Source organism: Acanthochromis polyacanthus, chromosome 12 (assembly GCF_021347895.1).
Source record: "Acanthochromis polyacanthus isolate Apoly-LR-REF ecotype Palm Island chromosome 12, KAUST_Apoly_ChrSc, whole genome shotgun sequence".
Lineage (NCBI taxonomy): Eukaryota > Metazoa > Chordata > Actinopteri > Pomacentridae > Acanthochromis > Acanthochromis polyacanthus.
Window position 1 is genome coordinate 36,587,590 of NC_067124.1, and position 15,280 is coordinate 36,602,869.

At 38.1% G+C, this 15,280-nt stretch overlaps 1 protein-coding gene across 4 annotated transcripts in view; it reads left to right on the forward strand.

Annotated features, from left to right (window-relative positions):
• The window catches only part of rundc3b (RUN domain containing 3b), a 26,198-nt gene continuing 10,918 nt past the window's right edge, over nt 1–15,280 (forward strand). Inside the window, exons 1-7 of one of the 4 annotated variants that reach the window (XM_051956326.1) lie at nt 1–336; nt 8,317–8,432; nt 8,815–8,948; nt 10,930–11,015; nt 11,119–11,208; nt 11,968–12,048; nt 13,739–13,913. In XM_051956326.1, the coding sequence (XP_051812286.1) occupies nt 242–336; nt 8,317–8,432; nt 8,815–8,948; nt 10,930–11,015; nt 11,119–11,208; nt 11,968–12,048; nt 13,739–13,913 (777 nt within the window). In that variant the 5' untranslated portion in view covers nt 1–241. Of the gene's footprint in view, nt 337–5,258; nt 5,475–8,316; nt 8,433–8,814; nt 8,949–10,929; nt 11,016–11,118; nt 11,209–11,967; nt 12,049–13,738; nt 13,914–15,280 lie in introns of those variants that run through there. The other 3 variants (XR_002595807.2, XM_022195999.2, XM_022196001.2) reach the window with 3 other exon arrangements.

The window sequence follows — 15,280 nt, forward strand, 5'->3', positions numbered from 1 at the left end:
CCTTGTGCGTAATGGTCTCAGCCTGGACACCCCTGCACTAATAGTCCGTCTTCATCCCCATGTTCGAGCTCTTATTTTGAAAAGCCACGACGCACTGACTGCGTCGGGCTCGTCTTCAGGTTTGTGTTGATCCATCCGAGCAGCTGCTGATCCTCCGGGGCGACGGGCACGGTCGGTCCAGCCCTGGTGCACCGGGACCGGAGCGGAGCGGAGCGGGGCGGGGCGCAGATCTTCACCGGGGATGGCGTCTCTCGGCGCGGGGCTGCATCTGATCCGGCGGCGGGGAGCGGGCCGGAGCTCCGCGGTGGAGAGGAGGAATCTGCTCACGGTGTGCAGGTGGGAAACCCCTCATGCAGCCGGATTGATGACGGCAGATTCGTTAATTCATAAAATCAGACGTTTTGGTGAGGTGACAGAGAGCAGAAATGGAACCTCAGCTGCAGGTTTGACCTAAAATAACACGAAGAGATAAAGTCAGGCTGTCTGCTGCATGAGTTTTAGTCCAGCATGAGCCAGGAGGGCTCAGGTAAATGTCTGCTTTCATTCTTCTTTTGCACATCAGTTAGTCACACGCCCACCATCAAACATTCATGCCTTCACATTTCACTTTTAATCACCCTCATGTTGGGTTCAGTGGAGGATTAAAGGCTGGAATTCAGAAACCATGAGTCATAACTCCCACCTCCTGAACGCACAGTTTGGAAATGTGCAGTTTTTTCTACATTTTTGTTAACCTTAAAGCCACAGATACTCTGACAGGAGGCTAATTTAACTGCTTTAAAGCATCTTTTTGCAAATAATCCCTGAAAACAGCACTGATGGAGTTAACTCTGTGCTTTAAGTCCATCTAAGACAGAGAAAGTGTGAGCTAGATACACTGAAGCCGCGCCAGATTTTGGTTTATAGTGATTTTTTTTAATTGAACAACAGGCTTCTTCTGGCTGAAAATGACACAGTGATAAATTGAAACTGAAAATAACGTGTAAAACTGTTCATACCCAAAAAATTGCCTCATATTTTTGAGAAAATGCAAACTCTATTACATTTTTCCAAGTGATTTCTTTCACATTCTATAGCAGTTTCGGTTAAGGGTGAATTTTTATGTGACCAGCAGGTTTGTTTTGGCTGGAAATGACAAAAGACACAATGTTGGAGATTTTAATGATGAAGGTAATCTATTTCTATGTTTTTCTTACATTTTTACTCAAAATACCATGTCTGAAATTATTCAAAATGGCTCAAACAAGTGAGAAAACACAGTAAGAAATTGTGTTTTTATGTTTTTATTGACATGTTTTATTAAGAAAATCAGCTGTTTGACTGATGAGGAGAATAATAAAGACTTACTGGAAAGAGATTTAATAATTCTGGATGAAAAATGGCATAAAAACGGTTTAAATTCACAAAATTTACCTGCAGAAATACAAATTCAGTTTGTTTATTTGCAAGCATTCCCAAAAAACAGCACAGATGGAGTAAACTTGGTGCCTTCAGTGCTTTTATTTACTGTAAGAAACAGAAAATATGAACTAGATACACTTAAACCATGCTAGATTTTGCCAGATTAGGCCAGAAATGAAATAACTAAAGTGAAAAAGAGACTGAATTTTAACTGTTTCCTAAAGAAGCTGCATTCTCTGCCAAGATCTGCAACAATTTCAAGTGGATATGCACCATTTTGGACATTTTTAGTCCAAGAAACATCATAGAAATAGTTTTAATTCATCATTAATCCCATCTAACGCAGTATTTTAGTGTGTTTTGTCACTTGTTCATGTCATTTCCAGCCAGAAGAAAGCTTTTGGTCAAATAAAAGCATCAGTATAAATCTAAATTTGGCCTGAATATGACTGATTTTGGGTTGTTGGATGCTGAGTTGTGCACTTTCACGTCCCCGTCTTGTTTCCGTTTGTGTCTCCGTCGGCTGCAGTGAGAATCTCGTTGCTCTCCGTATTGATTTGCGGTTCTTTCGGTGCTGTTGCCGGATGTCAGTTACTAACTGCTGGTCCCTGTGGTGCGTTCAGGGACACATCGGGTCAGATAGAAGCCAAGATGAAGGAGGTTTGGGGGGAAAACGAGCTGCTGACTCGTTCCACCTGCTGTCGGCTCATCCTCTTTTATTGAAACAAATCCATCAGGTTCTATAACAACATAATAAAAGAAGCAGAATTTTCAGGTGAGAGGACGGTCAGGTGTGTGTGTCTCGATTAACGTCACAGGAAACAGACGGATGAAGGAAGGTGATTGGATGATTGGATTCAGGTGCTGCTTCCTGGTCAGGATGATTCGATTCCCAGCTGATCGGCAAAACAAGACGGATTATCTGAGAGAGAAGACTGAAAAAAACCCATATAAACCCACCAGTATGCTGTTCATTTCCCCTTTTGTTGCATTAAAGTTGCCAGTATGATCTTTTTTAACACTCCGAGTCAGATAAATACATTAATTTAACACAATTTAAGCAAAAAGGATAAATATTCTCTGGTTCCAGCTTTGCACATCTTCACATTCGACGCTTTACTTTGGTAAATATGAGAATAAATCAGATATGTTTGGGTTTTAGTGCCGCTACATTGAGCTCTAATTGCTATTTATTTTATTTTCCTGACATTTTATAGATAAAATGATTAATCAAGGACAGAAATGGCAGATTAATTGATGTTTGCAACCTGTTCAGACCATAAAAAGTAATTCAAGAGACCTAATCCTACCAGTTAATAAATGTATAATTGCAAAATAAAATCTAATTTACTCACTTAGATGAACTTTTTAATTGCAAGGTTGTCAGAATGATTTTTTTCTGTTTTCTGAGATGGATTACTTCATTAATTTTAGCAAAAATAACCATTATACTCTGGTCTTGGCTTTACACATGTGAGTACTTAATGTTTTTTTGGTCATTTCATAGTAAACTTAATCACTTTGAGTTTTAATGCAGTTATTTTGAGGTCTGGGAGAGTTTAATTGCTGTTTTGTTTGATCTTTTTTGACATTTTAGAGATAAAATGATTAATCAAGGGCAGAAAGAGCAGGTTAATTGATGTTTGCAGCCTGTTTAGACCATAAAAAGTAATTCAAGAGACCTCATCCTACCGGTTAATGAATGTATAATTGCAGAATAAAATCAAATTTACTAACTTAGATGAACTCTTTAATTGGGACTTTGTCAAAATGATCTTCTTCCACTTTGTGAGACAAATTACTTCATTAATTTAGCATAGTTTTAGGAAAAATGACCATAATACTCTGGTGTTGGCTTTGCACGTGTGAATATTTAATGTTTTTTTGTGTCATATTTGACAGTAAACTCATCTTTGAGTTGTAGTGCGGTTATTTTAAATTAATTGCTGCTTGTTTTATTTTATTTTTTTGCAACATTTTAAAGATAAAACGATTAATCAAGGAAAGAAATGGCAGATTCATTGAACTTTGCAGCCGTTATACACCATAAAAATGATTTTTATTTATTTACAGATAGTTGCTATTGCAGATATTTAACGTTTCAATAATAACATCAAAAGTCTTTATTTTTCCTTTTTTTGTTGTTGTTTTTTCATTGAATTTTTTAAATTATGCACATAGAATAAAGTGATTTTAATGAAATATTGCAACTTTAAGCACAGATTTGGTCTGTTTAAGGTGTCTGTGTGACGAACCATCTGGTCTGAGACAGAAATGATGCGACTGGATGTGTTTTTGCTGGTTAGACAGTCTGATGTGTTCGTCTGTCTCCTGTCTACCTGCCTGATGAAGAAGATGCTGCTTTGAGTCATCACACTGAATGAGGTGGAAACGTTTGGTTTAAATCTTCACTCGTCTGTCAGAAGCATCTGAACTGCTGCTGAATTTGACACTTTTTTTTAGTAGAAACTCTCCTCTAAACCTTCTTCCAAGTGGTTTAATTTATGCACTGTTGGTGTTTTGATTATTTCAGATGCTTCATGTTAAGTCTCAGTATTTTGTTTTTTAAAACTGTTTGGCTTCAGATGCTGGCTGCTCTTCAGTGTTCCACTTCAGATGTTCTATTTGAACGTGCTGCACACCAGCTCAGGTGTTTTCTCTCTTTCTGCCTGACTGGAGCTTTTCTCAGGTTGGGGCAGATCTTTACCGCGAGCGTTAATGGAAGCTGGAGGGTAAATGTGCACCCTCAATGAACAATAAATAGGCAATTCAGCATATTCAGGAATAAATAAAATGCTAAAATAGTTAAAAATCAAAGCACTTAAACCCCAAAATTATTTACCTGCATGAAGGATTTTGATTTGTACAGAATTTTTATCTGCCCAACAGGTTTTTTTTGGCTGAAAATGACACAAAAAAAGCAACAAAAGAGAGTAAAATACTGTGTTAGAGGCGTTAATGATGTATTTTAACTGTTTTTGCATGGCATATTGTTGTAAATGCAGCTTTTATGCGCTATTCCAGATGTTCCTGGTGTTTTCTACCATGTTCTAGAGTGTTCTGATGCACTATAAACTGAGAACAGGTGATGTAGTAGTTCTCCAATCAGAAGTCAGTTGCAAATCATGGATAAATACAAAATGGTTATGAGCAACTATAGGAGCTGTTGATTGATTTGGAGGCAAATAAAGGCCTTAACACCGATTTGTAAGAAAATTATGATGCTGGACATGACAGTTTTACTGAAAGTGTAAAATTAAAAGCACAGAAATAGTGAACATTTAGCATTAACGTCTCTAGTATAATGTCTTGCAGTGTTTTATCTCTTATTAATGCCATTTCCAGCCTGCAGAAACCTGTTAGACAAATAAAAAGTCACTATAAATAGAAATCTCATGAATGAATGAATGACAGAATTGAGGATTTAGTTGAAGAAAAGATCAGAAACATGAAGCAGTGTTTTCTATAAAGGCTGTTTAATATTATCTGTCTGAATGAGGGATTGAGAGTTCAGGGAGATATCCATTTACCAGCAAAAATTTAAACCTATTTTCTAAGAATGAGCACTGATAACATCTAAGGATGGTGTTTTCAGTTTCATTATTTCCACTAGCGCTTGTGTCAAATCCTCATTCAGAACTTCGTCAAACTTTTCCTCATTCATGAAGAAAAGCAGACAGGAGTCCATTCGCTGTCCCCGAAACAAACCGACATCTGTTATTGTTGTCGGTCGCCTAGCAACAGGGACCTCACGACTGGGACCACTTCAGCGTCAGTAATGTGCTCTTGACTCGCTGTAGGTGGGATGTTTGGTTTGTTTTTATCAAAAGCAGCTGATCTGACCTGCTTTTGTTCCTGTTAATCCTCACAGCGGCGTCTTCTTTGAACCACAGCACAGTCTGAAGTGTCTTTTCTGCTGCAGGTGTCGCATCCTGAGTGGATTTTTCCTGTGTTTACTGATGGAATAAGTGCTCCAGGGAGAGTTGGAGGAGTCTGCATGAAGATCTTTTGTGGAAAGGAGGCTTGTTTTTCTGGCAGATGATGTACGGTCAAGGCCAACGTTTTGATTTATGGTGAATATTTTTTTGACTAATAAGTTTCTTCTGGCTGGAAATGACATAAACAAGAGACGAAAGACGGGAAAATATGGAGTTAGAGATTTTAATGATCAATTTTTGTGATTTCCACCATGTTCTAGAGTGTTCTAATACACTATAAACTGAGAACAGCTGATGTAGTACTTCGGTAGTCATAGCTAAAGTCATAACTAATTTTCTGCTATTTTTTGTTCTGACTAGAGAACTACTGCATCAGCTGTTCTCAGTTTATAGTGGATTGGAACGGTCTAGAACACGGTAGAAACTAGCAGAACCACACAAAATGTTTGCACCGATTTCAATGGTAAAAGTGGTTCTATACAGGCATTTTTAGTCAGAAAAGGGGGGAAAAAACAGCTGTACTCAAGGTGAAGAAAAATTAATTTATCTGTTGTGTTAAGTTACTTGAATTTGAATTCGGTTTTAAATCATATACTGCCGAAGTTTGTGTCAAAATTACACGTTTTGTGCATCGTTACTTAAACGTTGTCTGTTTTTCCTTTTTTTTTCTCTTGCAACCACAAATTTCAATTACATGGTAGAAACAACTCTCTTGGATCACTTTTTCGAGTGTTTTTAAAAGCCGCAGACCTTTAATTAGTTTGCTGTTTTGTTTATTTGATTAATAATTGTGTCTATGAAATGTCAGAAAAATAAAACAAAACAACAAGAAGAATTTTCCAGACTTCAATGTAACCCAAAGATATGAAGTTTACTGTCATTAGTGATCAAGAAAAGCATCAAATCTAAATATTTACAAAGATGAGACCAGAGAATATTTTTCATTTTAACCTAAATTATGTAAATTAATAAGATAATCTGTCTGGGAGTGTGAAAAAACATCACCCTGACAAATTTAATGCTGCTAAAGGAGAGTTTATGGTGCATTAGAACCCTGTAGAACATGATAGAGATTGTCTGGAATGGGATAGAAGCTGCATTTTCTCAATAATTTGCACCAATTTTAAGCTTCTGAGTAATTCTAGACATGCCATTCTGCATGGAAATAGGAAGAAAAGCATAGAAATAGTTCAAATTCATCACTAACACAATGTTTTACCATCTTCTGTCTCTTGTTTCTGTCATTTCCAGCCAGAAGAAACCTGTTGGTCAAATAAAAATTCACTTTAAATCAACATTTGGCTTAGCGGCACATTATACCCGAGTAAAAATGAGCCCCTATTCGTGTAAAAACACTGAAATCTGTCAGCTTCTTTGACAGGAAGCTAACAGCCTGTGGTCATCCTGCTGCTAGGCAACGAGGGGAAGCGAGAGCAGCAGAGTGAGATATTAAAGTCAGATTATTCGGTGGATGTTAAAGGCTGAACGCCGTGAAAGGAACGCGCACGGCGACACGCCTCGGCCTCGTCCATTAGATTTGCTTCCTGCGTAATGAGCTGAAATCAGATCAGGAGAAGCCGGTCGCTGCGTGTCACGGCTGCTTTCATCGCACGGCATTAATCAAAACCTCGTTACAGACGTTCAGGACGCGCGTTTGGATCCCGCTCCTCCTGACTGCAGGTTAATGCGGACGTTAAATAACATCTTATTCTTGTTCATTTGTTTTAGTCTGAAGCTCTGAATGAGCAGCTTTTGGATCACACAGCAACATGAAGAGTGTTTTTTCCACTGGATGCTTCGATGTCAGTGTAGAAAAATGGGAAATTATCTCTCTCACATGAATCCTGAGCAGTTTCTGGGTGTTTTGTGCTCTTGTTCCACTCATTTTTAGCATAAAGTAAAGCTTTATTCATCCCAAAGGAAACTCTTGTGCCTGATATCGCTCAGAAAAAAAAAGACACATTATAAGACATGCAGTGACTAAAAAGTAGAAAACTAATAAGACTAAAGTACGATATGACACTGAAATATAATATATGAAGCTAAAAAAAGAGACTAGAATTGAAAAGTAAAATACAATGCTGGTAATTATATTGAAGTAATAAATTAAATCACACATAATAATGAAATATTAGACCTGAAAAATGAGATGAAAATGAAATTTAGCACTTTACACAAAGAAAGAAAAACTAAAATAAAATACGAAATTACAAAATTATATACTTTACACTTCAAATTTGCCCGATATAGCATAAAATATGGAGTTTTATGGGATTTTTTTTTAGCTCACTATGACAAATATTTTGCTCATCAACCAACTTTCAGCAAGTTTTTTTTATTCTTATTTCTCATCATGCCATTGATTCACAATCTGGAATATTTTCAGACTCCTGAACTCTGTTTCACTTGGATTAAACTACCTCCTCAAATAGTTAAAAAAGTTAAACAAACAGGATTCTACATGTTTAGTTTTGTGTTATTGTGACATGCAGCTGCATTTGGTTCAGAAAAATGTATATATTTTGCTAAATTGTGCAAAAAGTGTGTTTTGTCATGACAGCTTTAACTTTTTTGCTCATTTCAACAGAGGTTATCATATTTACTTGCATTGCAGATTCAAAATGAATGACATGAGAAATAACAGTGAAAATTTCCGGCTTTTGTCTTTAATAGTTGCTGAGATATTGTTGTTCAAACAGCATCAACTTTTAATGTGAAAAATACCTGCAGAAGGTGGGTCGGCGGGCAAATTTTTTAACAGGAAAAGTTGGAAAATATTTGAATAATCGCACTAAAATCTCACAGAAACAAATTTAACTGTCCGTAGTTTATAACTGGTTGAGCAGAAGGTTCCTGATGATCTGAGGTAAAATAAACACTTCTGTCATTATAAGATTTAGTGAAGTTGCCCTTTAAGATACAGTTTCAGTAACTGACTGTAATGACGTTGTGTGTGTGTTTCTTCTGCCATGTTCAGGTTTTCTGTGAAGACTCTGCTGGATCGCTCCTGTTTCGAGACGATAGACGATTCGTCTCCGGAGTTCGTTAACTTCGTTTCCATCCTGGAGCACATCCTCAGCCACCGACTCAAAGGTACGAAACGAAGCTTCTAAAAGGTGCAAACAGACTCCTGAACACTGTATAACTGGCAAAGATACATTCAGAAGCGCAATGTTTCGGTGTTTCAGTTGTAAACGATTAAATTAATCACCAGCTGTTTCTGAATGATCAATTTGAATGATTTTTTTAAAAGAAAAAAGTCTAAATTCTCTGTTTTAGGCATCCTAAATGTGATGATTGTATGTGTTTTATCTTTGGTGTGTGGATTAAACAAAACAGTAATCGGCATTTTTTTCCACATTTTATAAACCCAACAACTGTTTAATCAGCCGAGAGATTCAAATAATGCTTCCCTGGTATTAATGCAGATGTACGTTGGTATAAATCCCCGTTTTCTGTCTGTTTTTGCTCTCAGGTCAGACCACTTGGTTCGGATACGAGAGTCCTCGCAGTTTCTGGGATTATATAAAAGTCGCCTGCAGCAAAGTACCGCATAACTGCATTCGAAGCATCGAGAGCATGGAGAACGTACGATCATCGAGAGCCAAGGTGAGACTGAAACAGAGCATCTCATTGTAATCATACAAATAATGTGAGATATGAGCCAGTTTTCCATCCACAGAGCCACATCTGCTGCTGACCTGCAGAGTCAGGCTTTTGTGGTTTTGGCTTACGACGCATTATCCTCTTAGAAAAAGAACAACGGACACAGTGAAAAAAGTTAAGAAGTTCACAGTGTGACTCAGACTAACAACACTGTTCTTTAATGGCAAACTGTTTTAGATAGAAGGATGGATAAATGGGTACTTTATTCACCCGCTTGGGGAAATTCAGGGTATCTAGTAGCTCACACATGCTGTATTTAGGAAAAATAAGGACACTAATGCACAAAATAACATGAATCTAACATGCAAATAAGGCTAGTTGAAGTAATATGGTGTAAAAATTATTATGGGAATGACTAGTGTGACGTCACGGACCACTTCTGTGTCCTATGCCGCGGCGGACCGAATGAAAACAATGGCAATAGCAAAAGAACCGGTCACCTTTTTCACTGTGACATCTTATTATTTTATATTATTTTATCTTCTTATTTAGTCATCTGATTGTTTTTACTGTCTCCCACTATACTCTAAAGACTCCCAGCAGCACACTCTAGCGCTAACTTGTGCGGGGAGCACATGGCTAATTTGCATATGTAAATAACTACGCATCTCTTTACTCTAATCATGAATCCATAACAGTTAAAATAATCTTAGCCAAACATTTTTAGCAAGTCCGTCCAAGTATTGGACTCAATTAAATCCAAGTCACATAGATCCATATCCTAGTCAAGTCGAGTATTTTGGGCAGATTGGTCAAGCAAGTCCAAGTCCCCAAAACTGGGACAAAAGTCTCCCTCGGCAGACTTTATTCTTATAAATTAAAAGTATAAACTTATTATCAGAGACTTTAATCTCGACCACTTTTAGTTTCTTTTGTAATGTGGCCCAAACACTCCTCGTAACACAAAAAGATAACATGATTCAAGCGGCTAATACTAGCTAGCGCACGTTAGCTCCCGGCGCTAAATGTATTTTCTAAGATTAGAAATCCGACTTACCTTATCAGCGTCAGCCATCTTCTCTTCTCCTTTTCATCCAGAGGAAAGCGATAGAAAGATATCATTTTATTTACATCATTTCTATTGTTGCAACATGGGACACAACACAGCACCATTATATTGTTGGTTTGGTAAGACACGGAAGTGATGTTTTTGGACACGATGACGTAGTTACTAGCCATCCCCATTGTTTACAAAAAGGTGCAAAATTGATGGTATTTACTGAGAAGCCTCGTATGTGCAGCATCGTCACAACAATTCAGACGGACAAGATTTGTGATATGAGGCCTTTAGCTGTGGTTTATAGATATCTAGAACAAAAAACCTAGTCACAAAGATGTTGCTTGAATCTCTTTCAGGTCATAAACTCACTTTTACAGGAGCCTTCAAGTCAGAGAAGTCCATTTTAAAAGCCTCCCGATGGATTTTCAGCATATTTTCTAGAGTTTTTCACTGCGAGACTGACTGAGCACAGACTTTCTGGACTTAATTCAAGTGAAACATTGATAGGAAATGTTTATTTCTACACGTCATTAACAGAAGTTTAATCAAACCATATATGCCTTTTGAGACATGTTTAGATGTTAATATCAGCAATTTGAATTCTGGACTCAAACACTCCTGTTAAATATTAAAACAGCTGGATATACTTTCAGCTCATAAACTCAGATTTACAGGACCCGTTTGAGTTAGAAAAGGCTATTATAATATCATAGAAGTGGCTTTACAACATATTTTATAGGATTTTTTTTGCTGCAAGACCAACTGAACACTGACTTTTTAGTGAAGCATCACTAAAAAAATGTTTTACGTCTACATGTCATGTCATTTATAGAAGCTTACTCAAAGAATTTAAGTACTTTGAGACACATAATGACATGTTTAGATGTGAAATAAGCTTCCTGTGTCTCTCGTTCGTCTCTTCAGGGCAGAGCTTGGATCAGAGTGGTTCTGATGGAGAAGAGGCTGTCCGAGTACGTCTCATTTGCACTGAGGGACTTCAAAACCACCAGGTCTCACTGCAGCGCTCGTATAAAACCTTTTATCAGAGCAGAGGTGTCTCATAAAGTCCAGTTATTCCAGCTCTCACTTTAACGCTGCCTGTGTTGATTGCAGGAGGTTTTATGAGGACGGAGCGATCATGCTGGGAGAGGAGGCCGGACTGTTGGCCGACACGCTGATCGGGCTCAACACCATCGACTTCAGGTGCACCTTCATCATCTTCATCTGTTTCTTCCTCATTCACTCTCTGAAATCTGGAGCTGCAGCAAATCATTTTCTCTACTGTGAGGTTTCTCCAGGAAGCTTAATAATGAAGGCGTGAAGGAAGAAATGCAGCTCCAGAGGCTGATTGTATTAGAAAAAAATGGAAATAATTCTACACAGTGACCGGGTAGACTACCAGGAATACACAATATTACAAAAAGCCTTTCTCAGAAACACATTTTGTGAAGTTTTTATTGAGATTTTTAGAGTGTTATTGGTAGAATTTAGTTAAAAAAAAACAACACAAAACAAAAATACTGGTAGGTAGATCAATCCAAAGGGAACAGACTTCTGGAGGTTCCAAATATTTCAGTAAAAATATAACAGTGAAAAATTTTATTAGCAAATTTTAATGTGCAAAAACTTTTCTCAAAGTGGGTTGATGAGCAGAATGTTTGTCATATTGAGCTAAAATTTCCCAGATGTCTTCATAAAAATCCATATTTTATAATAAATAAGACAAATCAGAGAAGTAAAGTATATATTTACATAATTTCTGCTTTAATTCTGGCTCTTCCTTCTCTTTGGCATCCCTCTGGTGAGTCTATTTTTTGCCAAAAAACAGCCGTGAACAGTCATTAAAGCACGTCTTGCCAGCTCTGGAGGAGTCGATTTAAATGCCGTTAAAAGTTACTCGTTGGATCTCATACAGTTGCATAATGTAGCAGCAGAAACTGATTTTCTCTTTTCTTTCTGCAGCTTCTGTCTGAAAGGAGAAGGTCTGGACGGCAGCTGCCCCGCTGTGATCGACTACACACCTTACCTCAAGTTCACTCAGAGGTTTGTCTGATTAAATTATCCACTTCAGGGCTGCGTGATCGTTTCAAAAAGTTTTTCTGTGACACATTTGCTACTCGATGACTTCAGAAGAAGAATTGTTCATTTTACTGTGGTAGAGGTGATTTTCTCTGGGAGGATATCTACAGCAGAAATGAAAACTGATTTTAAAAAGAGACATTTGGAACCTTTTTCATTTGGTGAACCTAAATAGATTCTAGCTTTGGATGAAATTCAGGTCTGGTTTTGCTCTCATCATGCAGAGATTTAAACGGTCTAACAAATTGCTGCCATGTTTGGTGGCAAAAATCAAAGACCCTGCTGATAGAAAACCACTTTGTGGGCAACATTAACGTTTCTGTAACTGAATTTTTACTGCATAACTGACTAGAGCCACAAGATTATGGCCTGAATACTCCTCTTGATTCCAATTATTAGTTTATTTTTGAGACAAAATATATATTTTTGCACTGATTTCTCTTCCGTCTTGTGTTGCATCCCTGCTAATGTACAAATCTGCGTCAAAATTAGACTCTTTTTGAGGCAAAATATGAATAAAGTTGCACCCAAACTCCTCACTTGCTGTACATCTGCTCATCCATTGACACTAAAATTTCCCAATGTTCCCTGAACGCCTCACATGTAGGCTACAGTGGACGTTAGCTGGTTGTCTGTGCACACAGAAGCTTCTAGTCTCCATCATTTACTGCACCTCAAATAGCTCTAAGACCGCAGATCAGTTTGAAAAGAGTGAAATAAGGTGTTTAAATGTCATATTTACCCAAGCTGGAATCGTGTTGTTTTATCTATATGAGCTGTTTGCTACAAACAGAGCATTTCAGAAGTCAGTATCTCAGTCGATCAGATTCATTTGTTGTAGGAAGCCAAAATCACGATTAATAAGAACTCTTATGGATAAACTGTGCAGCCTGTGTTGAGTAGTTTTTGTCACCAAATCCTTCTTTTCAGTATTTTTCCTCTTGTTTCTTGTTCATTTTTCTGTGCACATGTGAAGTCCGCATGTCAACAAACTCTTTGTCCTAAAAATAAGGTTAAAAACAAATGCCTCAGGGTGTCCAAGAGCCCTTAAATCAGAGTAAATAATGTTTTATCAGACAAACTTCCTGGAAAATGTGAGCCGAGCAGCAAAAAAAAGAGTTTATTTACCTTAATTTACATTTAAGTTTTGATGCTAAAATGACATTTTTTAATTCACATCACACACTTTCTCATTAGTATACTACAGATTTTCTTTATGTATCTTTTTTCACTAATTAATTGACCAGTTTCATTATTTTATCTGAGGGCTGATGCCTTAAATCTTCATAAATAGTTTATAAATGTGAAATTAGTGTTATGTGAAGGTTTTGCACTAAATTTGTGGTTGACTGAATGGACAGTGGCTGACAAAAATGTGGCTAAATATTCAAAATTGTGTTCTATATCTGTGCTACTTGTCTTTCAAGTGTATTAGGCTTCTTTTTAGCATAATGCTTTGATCAAACAACCTGTGTGTGCTAATATTTAGTCAGTGTAAGATATCAAAAAGTCATATTTTTTTTAGATTTATGTGCAATTTGTGTTTGCTTTGAGCTCCAAAATAAAAGTCTTTATCTGTGGTCAGTTGGCTAGATATTCAATGTTCAGATTTTTTGCACTAACATGAGAGTCGCTGTGTTTTTTTTTGGTGCAGCGCAGACAGCATCAGCAGCGATGAGGAGGAGATGAGGACTCTGGGCAGCAGCGGCAGCGAGAGCAGCACCCCCGACAAAACGGCCACCGCCGCCTCCATCTTCACCGAGCAGAGCAACCTGGTCAGCAAATGCAAACGCTTCGAGCAGAAGTACCGCATGGCGCTGGAGCAGAAGGTAGGTTTAATATCGGGTTATTCTGGGATGCAGGGCGGCGGCGTGACATTTTCCTCTGAGTTTGCATCATGATTAGGGGCTTAGTTTGTAAAATGTCAGGAGGAAACAAATCCCGTGAAGAATTCTGGTTTGACAGAAACAAACATTCAGCTTGGTAAGCCTCAAATTATTCAAAGTTGGATTTTCAGTGAAGGTTTCTTCTGGCTGGAAATGACATAAGTAAGAGACAAAACACAGTAAAGTGTGATGTTGGAAATGTTACTGATACATTTTTACAATTTCAGTGCTTTTTTGCCCTTGAGATTGTTGCAGATTTTGCACAGAAAAAGCAGCTTCTATACCATTTCACATGTTCCTAGTAGGTTCTACCATGTTTTAGTGTGTTCCAATGTACTATAAACTGAGAACAGATGATGCTTTAGTTCTTTAGTCAGGTCTAAGTCATGACTGAAACCAAGGAACCAACTGCAGACATTCAGTGTCACATTCTTGCTGCTCACAACATGTTTAAAGTCTATAAAGTCACATCAAGTGTTTTCAAGATCCAGTGTCCACAGTTTGAAGCCTCATAAAAAATTCCAAGGAGTTCCACTCTGGCTGCTAGGAAGACAGATGTGAGCCCTGCACTGGAAGAATGGGAGCCTAGCCGTGCTAGACAACCCACGGCAACAAATTTAATTCTCTGTCAGTGTGGGTCTAGTTACCCTCCATAAGGCTCGAGGCTGGATGCTCCTAAAAGTGGCCGGACGAATCACCATGAAGTGTAGAGTCAGAAGGCGGGCGTAACTAAGTGACGACAGAGGCGTGACGTTTCTGACAGAAACAACCAGCGCACAATAAACAGTTATCTTTCGACTCGGCTTTGGCCACAGCCCTTAAAGATTTGAAGCTAAAATTCAACTTGAAAGATAAACAAAGGACGACACTGAAGTGTTTCATTGAGAAGAAAGACGTATTTGGACTTATGCCAACGGGATATGGCAAATCCTTAATATACCAGTTGGCTCCGCGGCTCCGCTAGTTGGGAAGCTAATGGGACTTAGCCACAATCCGCCGGTGCTCTAGGAACTACGTCAGCCTATTCGTTGTGTTGATAGAAGAATGGTAGAGGACAAGAAGAATCCAAGGATCAGCACCAAGAGCATCCTGATGAATGTGAGCACTTCTGGTAGCAACATGTCCATCAGACACTCCAGCAGACCAACAACAAGGCTGGTCTCCATGGATCAGACCAAGGAGGACTCCACTTCTCCAAGACAGACACACTAAAGCTCAGCTGGACCTGCAGCACTTCTCTACTCACTTACTGCTCAATTACAAGTCATGTCTGAAGGAAACGACATCATGAGAAAAGAGGAAACGCTGAG